Below are 9,117 nucleotides of genomic sequence, written 5' to 3' on the forward strand. Positions count from 1 at the left end.
ACTTAACAAAATTTCTCATGATTACAAAAACAAGCCTGAAAATCCAGTTTATAAAGGGGCATTTTAAAATATAATCCCACGTGAACAACAACAACAACTAGACAAATCTTTAATAATAATTGAACACCACAGTATGGTAGATTTAAACCTGCAGAGTCTTTATGGATGACAGTGTCTTTGTAAGTTCTGCACGACTCATAAGTCAGTGAGGACACTTCTGTACCACTGAATGTCACCTCAGGAATGTACACTGATGTTTCCTACTCTATAAACGCTTTATTTTCTCAGTCTACTCATTTTATACCAGCAATGGTCTTTACTTCATTTAATTTTCCTTCATCATATGATTTGCCTTGTTTGACCACTGCTGCCCTAGCAAAAAAAAAAAAAAAATCTGTAACCGTTGTACCCAAAACTTAACTTTAGCAACAAAGTAAGGCAAAGCTTAAAATCTGGGGTATAGCAACAGTTAATAGGTTTATTATAAGAACAATCCAAACATTTGCATTAGTTTTTATATAATACACGTGGTGTCTATGAGTGGAAAGAATGGAGGGTGTAAAGTATTAACTTGTATTTTTAAATTGCATAATGGGTTTGTCCTTTAAAAGCAGGCTGAGGTAAAGTGTCTATAATAAAATGGAATATCTGTGACATACAGGGAAATTGCTTGCACACTGAGAGTTATCAGAGCTGTACTCAGAACAGCATCAACTCGACTATGTAACACATCATGTTATTACACACTTATGAGCAGAAAAGTGCACTTCCTGTTGGCCATACACACACATTTTTAAAAGGCTTTGATTATGTTTTGGATTTCCCATTTTTGGCCAGAGCATTCCTGTATTAGAAGTTTGCCGTTTGTAATCTCCAGACATCTTTTTGTCTCTCTGTTCTTCAGTTCTTTGCCCTAAAAAAGAGAATAAGGGTCAAAAGTGCTGATGCACAGTATGTCACATGACATTCAGACAGCTACAGCCAATATTTTAAGCTACACGAGTCACCCTAAACTCATCCACCCTCTGATGTCGAGGTGTTGTAGTACCTGAGTGAAGTCCCAGTAAATCCCCATTCCTTTCTGCACGGCCTCTTTGCAGTTGTAAAGGCCAGGCTCCGTTTCTTTTTTGCCGACATCAGCTAAACAGCGGTTGTCATTGTACTTGTGGGACTTGATGCCACCGATGTAGAGTTCACCGTTCTCACGATAATAAGTGAACTAAATTATAAAAAACAGCAGCATCAGCAAGCAAGTTAGTCACAACAGGGACAAATTTCCGCTTACCGCTAACTTTTCAGAGACATAATCATTAATCTTGGTAACCACATTTAGCTGCTTTACTTACCTGAGGTCCATAGTAGTGGCATACATAGGCGATGGGTGTGTGACCTGGCACTGGGCCTTGGTCTACACACATGTTACTGTCAAGATTCTTCATCTGTAATGGGGCGTTCATCATTTTGTCAAAGTCAGTGAAAATTTTTTAACCACTATGGCTAAAAGGAGTGAGTCACTAACACACAATTTAACATGGCAATGCATGAGGCACACATACAAAGCACTATTGAAAATTAAACTTACTCCTCCAAAGGCGAGTAGGTTGTCCCAGGGATCCAACTTGGGATACACATTTTCCAGGTACCATTTGAAAGGTTTACAGTTCAACCGCTCTCTGAGTTTTTTCCTCTCCGAGATATCCCCAATGTCAATTCCGTGATTCTGCAGAGGCAAAGAATACGGCATGATTTGTTTGTGATATTGGAACAAAAATAATTCAAATGACTTCACTTTAGTTTAAGAGCTGAGAGCGAGTAAAAATGCACTAATACTTTAATATCTAAGAAAGGAAGGGCTTCTAATGTGAAGCCTTGAATGTTTTTATCCAGCATCCTGTGTGTAGAAGCATGCAGTCTATCAGGGATGTGCACAGACATTTTGGGGTGACGGTGCTCAAGTGAAAAAAAGGGAAACCCACCCATTATCTAGCTAACTAAATATTTCTCCCATTACTATAAAGCAAGGAATCTCTGTCTGTATGTAGCTCATTTATCCGAGAAACGCTCATCTGATCTACTTCAAACCTGGCATGTATATTGTTTGGGCCCAAAGGAAGTGCAGTGGATACATGCAACACGTTCAACATTAATACATTTAGAATAAACAGGTGAACATGCTCTACGCAGCAGCGGGGGCTGGGACTCATTGACATAATCAGTGTCATTGATTACGACATGGCGCATCGCAAAGATGGCTGCACCCTGTCAGAGAGCCAACTGCAGCCAGTGGTGGAAAGAGTACTGAAAATCTGTACTCAAGTACAAGTAAATAATAAATCAATTAATCATTCATAATTGATGTGATATAAACCAAGTGTTTTATCACTCATTTTGACTGGCTGTTTTTTGTTTTGTCTTTTTTTTCCCTCTCAATTTCCTTATTCAGCAAATGTCTCCAGCAGACAAAACAAAGCTAGATAAGGTGCAGTTACTGTCACAACTATTGATTAAATATCCATGAATACATTTTTAACTGGTTAAATTCTTAATGAAAAATCAATTAAAGATCAGTCATTAACATACTTTTTTTTTTTTTTTAATTTGTTTTGTTTTTTGTCCACATGTCCTGGTTTTCATTGGCTTTTTTACTATCAAATCACTTTATTGGCTACAAAAATGCAGATACAGGGCACCGGTGAAGGCAAGGAGATCATGCTGCCCAATTTGCATGTGTTACCTGCATGGCAGTGACCAGGGAGTCAAACAGGGAGGGGCTTGTGCAGTCTTGCAGAATTACAACTCAAATGCAGTTGTGTGCATTATAACGCCTTTTTAGTGAAAATTGATGTGACAGAAGATAAGAAAAAGTGTCTTGGCAAAAAGGGGCCATTCTCTGGCCAGAGGCCAAAGGACCCACTGGGATCTGTGTGCATGGACCTTCAGTATACCATAAAAAGGGCATCATCATTTTTGTTGTTTGACTACATTTTAAGTACCTCAAATGGCAAGTTCCACGCCAAGTTGATGTTGTGTTTGTATTCATCCATCCAAACTGCTGCTACTCTCAGGGCATTTCTCTTCATGGCATTGCTCAGGTCAGGCATGTAGGGCTTGTGGTTCCTCTCGATGTGGGCGATCTTGGAGCATGGAACTACTTCAATACTGCCTCCGCATGTCCACACCTATGAGCAAAAACATACAACAGATTAAAAAAAACAAACAGCAAAACACTTTTAACCTCATACAACGCAATAAAATATAATTGTGTGAGTGTAATGCATGAGAAAAAACAAACGTTAACAGGAGCTAAAAGATACTTGTTTACAATGCTGACAACCTATGGGCAAAGGGCAAAGGGATAGTTCAGGTTATCTGAAGTGGAGTTGTATGAGGTAATCAGATCCATAATCAGTGTATTACTGCAGTAAGTGGTTGGTCAATCCAGTTTAGAAAAGCGAAGAGGAGTACTGGCACAGAAGCAAAGAAATGTATGTATGAGTATTTTCATTGCTTTACTTTTGCAGTGCGTTGGCCAAAAAATTGACATACTGACTAACTTTACATCACAGAACACATAAGTTGCTGGTCTGTCTTGCCTTGATCAATTTGTTTGTTTGTTATTGTGAGACTTTGGTGAATCCAAACTGATCCTTAAAAGGATTTAGGATTTAGTGGCATCTAGTGGTGAACTTGCAGACTGACCACCAGATGAACACCTTCACTTACTCTCCCCTTCAAAGTGTGTACAGGAGTATCTACAGTGGCTGTGAACCTTGCACAAAGGCTGCATCTGTGGCCAGTGCTTGGTTTGTACATTCTGGGCTACTGTAGAAAAACTGTGGAGTAACATGGCAGACTCCATGGAAGGACCTGCACCCTCTGTAAATGGGTATTCTATGGTAACAAAAACACAATTCTTATTTTCAGGTAATCTTACAGTAATGAAAACTTGCTTATTATATTTACATTATTATTATGATCAATTTTTGCCATTTAATACCAATAAATCCCCATATTAACCGCACACACTGGACCTTTTGAGCTCTAAAAGGAACTTTAAAACCCTACCGATGTGCACTAGTTACTTGTGAAGTAACAGGCCCTGCTGTTGTCTGTGTGTGTGTGTGTGTGTTTACTGGCAGACATACTGCCTTGTTTTGTGTGTGCATTAGGCAACAAACTGCTTCAGGCACTGCTGACAAGACAAAATACAATCCATTTAAGTAATCAATGAGTTTCCAGGATTATCAGATGGCAAACACTGTACATCTGTTTATAATACTATAGATGGCAGCAATCACTTTATCGTTCCTCCCAAAGATTGTGAGGTAAACACTAAAGTGAGAGGGGTAACTGTTCTGAAACCAGGATCTGAACTCCTTTGTTTTTCCAGAAAGTTTAGGATTTGCTGTTCAATGAGTGCGGCCTACTCACACGAATTCCCAGCTCAACATTTTCTCCGCCATACACTTGCATTCCTTCATCAAGGAGTCCAATTTCTCCTAGAAATTTCCTTTCAGCGACGAGGATCCCCATGACAGACGGACTTCTGAATTGAAAGATGACAACTGTCGGTGCTGTATCATTTAAAACATCAAGAATGCCTTGCTCACCATACAATTATTAAGACAATGGTGTCATATTTGTCCGACATGTAAATCACAACAAGATTGGTTGATTTTACTGTAACTTACTTTCCAGGCAATGAGCCGTCGTTGAGTTTATAATACTCGGGCGAAAAACCCTCATACATGCACCATAAAGCCCAGTCGAAGGCGTGTGCTGCTGGCAGGTACTTAATGACCTTGAGGTCATCAAAGTTGACTCTGTCAAACACTGGGGACACCACCACTGTCCGGTTGGCTTTGATCTGTGTCAGTAGGGGTTCAGCCCTGCATGAAAGTAAGGGAGGAGAGGCAGGTCTTTTGTTTGTGTCATTCATAATATGTCATTGTCTTTTACTGAATAAAGTCATGTGAGACTGCTGGTTCAATAATTGTCTTTTTGCACAATCTATTGTTGAAGCAGGTTGTGTGTGTGTGTGTGTCCGAAATACAGAGCTGTGCCTATTGTTATCCAAATAAGATAAAATAGGGCAAAGCCAGTTTGCCACAACACTGCACTGGGTTTCTCCTTAATAAATGAGTCTGTGGTGAGAAGGTTGCAAGTCTGAGCAGCACTCACCCCTCCCTCATTACCAACACTACAAACCCCTTATGCAATGCCTTTAAGCCCTGATTGCCCCACCGGAGCTGCTCAGGGGCCAACAGACCAGACTGTGGTTGTACTGGGATGTTGCAAAAGCACGCACCTGTACAAACAGGGCGTTCCTGAAAAAGATCATTGCTCCCAGCAAAATCCTCCTGGTTTAACAAAAGCTAAAATGTGAGGCTAACTTCAACATCACCAGTCAGTTTGTACTCTGATGTGGGTTCTGCCCTGTGACAAATTTAGTAGATATATTATATATTGTAACGTTGTCAGTGGTGGTGGTAAGCTAATAAGCTATTCTGAAATTTGAAAAAAACCACCTATCTTCAGAAAGATACTGCTGCAACTAATATATAATATTAAAGACTGCTTATTGCACATTTAATCTGTAATCAAATATTACACACAAAACAGTGAGAGTATTATAAACAGTGAAAAATGTTACACAAACTATTGTTTTTAAACCACATTCTTACCACATCTCATGAACTTCAATATGTGCGTCCAGGATGGCCACCACATCCGCAGTGGCAGCCCTCCACCCAGAAGCCCTGGCGTAAGCAAGGCCCTTCTGCTCTGTGTGCCTCACTCTTGCAATGCGAAGACTTGGATTCTGCTGCTCAAGCAACTGCACGTAATTATCAAGGTCTCCCTTCAGGTCCTCTGAATTGAAAAGAGAATGTGGGCACATAAGGGGCCTGGCAGATATAGTTTTTACAACAGTAAGCGATACCGATTACCCAGATTACCCATTACCCAAACAGACAATTAGCATGCTGAATTTAGGAACAACAGTTCTGATCACAGACAGGGCACATATACTGTTCCTCATCTGTTAAATGCAAAAAATAACTGGAGTTGCTTCACCTGTCCAAGAAATAGTCCAGCAGACAACTCCCATAAACCAAGAATTTTTTGTTTTTACAGTTGGGTTTTTGTACAGATTAAACAAACAACATAACATCTTAATTAGTGAGCTTTAGAGTTGCTTGTAAGGAGGTTGTTTTTTGGACAGAGTCAGTCTGTTTCCAGTTTGTGCTCGGCTAAGCTAACCTAATCAGCTCCTGGCTTAGTCTTTGTGTTTACCAAACACATACAAGTGTGATACCAATCTTCTCATCCCGGAGAAGGCAAGAAAGCCAATAAGCATTTTGCCCAAAATGTCGAACTGTTGTTTTAAAGGTGCAAGTTCATTTGACAAAATGCATCCAGGCAGAAGACTGCTTGAGAAAAACTGATACGTTTAAAAAAACATGTAATTTACAATCCCAAAATAACACCTGGCATTCATATACTGCCATATATTCAAGCTTGACAGTATCCACGAGAAGGATTAAAAAATACATCTGCAAAGCACTCAAAACCTAAAAAACTGGAAGTTACATGCTTTATCATGTCCGATTACAATGAAAGAACAAAATATGACCAACAATTTACCGTGTCAACATGACATCTAAAATGAACAAAGTTATAATACTCTATTAAAAGCCACTGTATTGTGAATGTAGTGGTTTGCTTTGGTAACCAACCAACCATTGGAGCTATTGTCATCCACCATTATTATCTCCTTCAATAGGCTTTTAGGGGTGCGGTCTATGATGCTGCGCAGGGCTCTCTGGATGATAGACAGGGCCTCGTTCAGGTAGATCAGCACCACTCCAAGACTTGGCAGGTCCTTTGGGTAACTTTTTTTCAAACACCTATTCAGAAACAGAAGGATTTTTGTTTGTTTTTTTTTAACTAGAACTACAATGTCTTTTGCATAAACTGTGTAAATGCTTTAACTAAAGATAAACCATGTGATCAGAAAGGTGAAGGATTAGCTTTTTAAACAAACTGAGTGGAGTCCATAAGGGACCATTACTTCATCCTCTCTGTCAGAATGAGAGGTCTGCCATCACAGGAAATGAGGATTAAAGCTGTACCTTGGATCCCTGGTATCTGGAAGAGCTCGATCTAGAGGAAGGCGATCACTGAGAAAAACATTATATCCGTATCTCTCAAACAAAGCCTGTGCCTCTCTTTGGTCAGCCTCAGACAGATTCTTCCCCCACTCCTTGAATAGGGCCGATGTGGGGAACAGTATACTGGGCTTCTTCTCTTTGGGGGCCTCCTGCTGGTCCTGGACCTTTGCTTCGGGCTGCTCTTTCTTCTGCGGGTGCTTTTTGACTGGATGCTGTTCGACCTCTACAGCTTTTTTCCGTCTGTCTCGGTCCTCTTCAATCATTTTATGCATTGCATCCTGCTTTCGCTCAAAAGCTTTGAGTGCATTGTCTTGACAAATATGTGAGGATCAAGGATGACAAAGAGGGAACAAAATGAGCCAGAGGTATGCTTGATTTCTGCTAGAAATAATAGACTAGATTAGAGCTGAACAATTCATTTAAATACTATTGAAATATCAATATGGCCAGGTGCAACATCCAAACTGCAGGAGCTGCAGGTAAAATGTGTCACAACACACCATTATAAATGAAGCATTGCACCAGCAAAAAGTACATTCACTTCCAAGTAGAGACCATAATCTCTAGATGTAAGGAAAGGGAACATCTATCAAAAATCAAATTAAATCTGTTTCTAAATCAAAACGTTGATTGATTGATTTATTCTACATAAACATTTTGTTGATGCCCAGTGAAAAATCACGTGTTACTGCAGCACAAGAGACATCAGATAAAACACAGCAAAAACCTAACAAAATACACAAAAAACCATGTGAAAATTACTGTCTATTGAAGTATATGTTCAGTGAAACAAGACAAACGTCAGGAAAAATAGACTTGACAAAATTTATCTAGCCTTATATTACAAAACACATCTTCATGATCAAACATTTTTCTTCCTAAACAAATAAACTGGTGACAGACAGTCGATATTTTCTTTCTTTAGTGACTGATTAAACTGAGTAAAGCCTATGCGAAAAAAAAAAGAAAGAAAGAAAGATACACAATAACTTGCAGTCCACTCACGGATGTTGACGATGCTTTCCTTCAGTTCAGAGCTGCTGTTCGCACGCGACCTGTCCAGCTGTTTTTCAGCCACGCGCACATATCCAGTTGTCAGCAACATGCCCATGCAGACGACGAACACAACTCCCCCCAGTATGAGGACGGGTCGCTTTAACCATCTCACTGCTCTCATGCTGATAACGCAGTGTTCCCCAGCCCTGTTCCTCAGGGAACCCTGCCCTGCATGTGTTATAGGTTTCCCTGCTCCAGCACACCTGATTCAAATGATCAGGGTGTTGTCAGGCGTCTGCAGAGGCTTGATGACCAGCTGATCGTTTGAATCAGGTGTGACAAATAAAGATCTGCGTGTCAAAAAAAACGAGCCTCTGCATTAATCCAGAAAGAACTGTTTAATCTTGCAGCTAAACTGAGTGACTAAGTGCAAAACATGGAAAGAGAGTCTTAAACATCAGGTTGCTCAGAGGTGGTGAATCCACCGACGCCACAAGTGGTGGGTGATGCATTTAGGCGTGTCACAGACAGTCTGGATAGTTGAGCATAAACATGAACATAACATAATAGGTGTAGTTGCTTGCAACATATGGGACATGAAATGACCTGACTGAACAGATTTGTTGAAAATAGCTGAGGCGTCTTTCCACAGTACACTGTCTGTCTGTCTGTCTGTGTTTGGATTCAGCACATTTGATCACAAATATCCATCAGTTTATCTGTACCTGCAGGGTCCAAACTCATACTGATCACTAAGATATGATTTGAAGTCTGTTGTGGTAATTTGAACTTGTAGTTCTGATCTCCTCCTTGCTTTGTCTTTGAGCTGTATGCAGAGTTCATCTGTGGGAAAGTGTGTGAGCCCTGACACTGAAATATTTTGAAGGGCCTTCACTTCCAGCTCGGCACTTTAGATCACTGATCAACATTTTGCTTGAATCAGTAAAAA

At 40.1% G+C, this 9,117-nt stretch overlaps 1 protein-coding gene across 1 annotated transcript; it reads right to left on the bottom strand.

The window, feature by feature from the left end:
- Positions 1 to 451: 451 nt before the first annotated feature.
- LOC146316159 (putative polypeptide N-acetylgalactosaminyltransferase 8) lies at positions 452 to 8,371 on the bottom strand. The gene is made up of 11 exons (XM_084733859.1): positions 8,178 to 8,371; positions 7,134 to 7,482; positions 6,742 to 6,908; positions 5,685 to 5,871; positions 4,692 to 4,889; positions 4,432 to 4,546; positions 2,994 to 3,179; positions 1,583 to 1,720; positions 1,347 to 1,439; positions 1,049 to 1,219; positions 452 to 913 (listed from the first exon to the last, which is right to left on the bottom strand). The coding sequence occupies exons 1-11, from the start codon at positions 8,347 to 8,349 to the stop codon at positions 794 to 796; spliced, it is 1,896 nt and encodes a 631-aa protein (XP_084589985.1). The 5' UTR covers positions 8,350 to 8,371; the 3' UTR covers positions 452 to 793.
- Positions 8,372 to 9,117: the final 746 nt, after the last annotated feature.

The sequence above is a fragment of the Lutjanus erythropterus genome, chromosome 13 (genome assembly GCF_056507025.1).
Source record: "Lutjanus erythropterus isolate fLutEry1 chromosome 13, fLutEry1.hap2, whole genome shotgun sequence".
Taxonomy (NCBI): Eukaryota; Metazoa; Chordata; class Actinopteri; order Lutjaniformes; family Lutjanidae; genus Lutjanus; species Lutjanus erythropterus.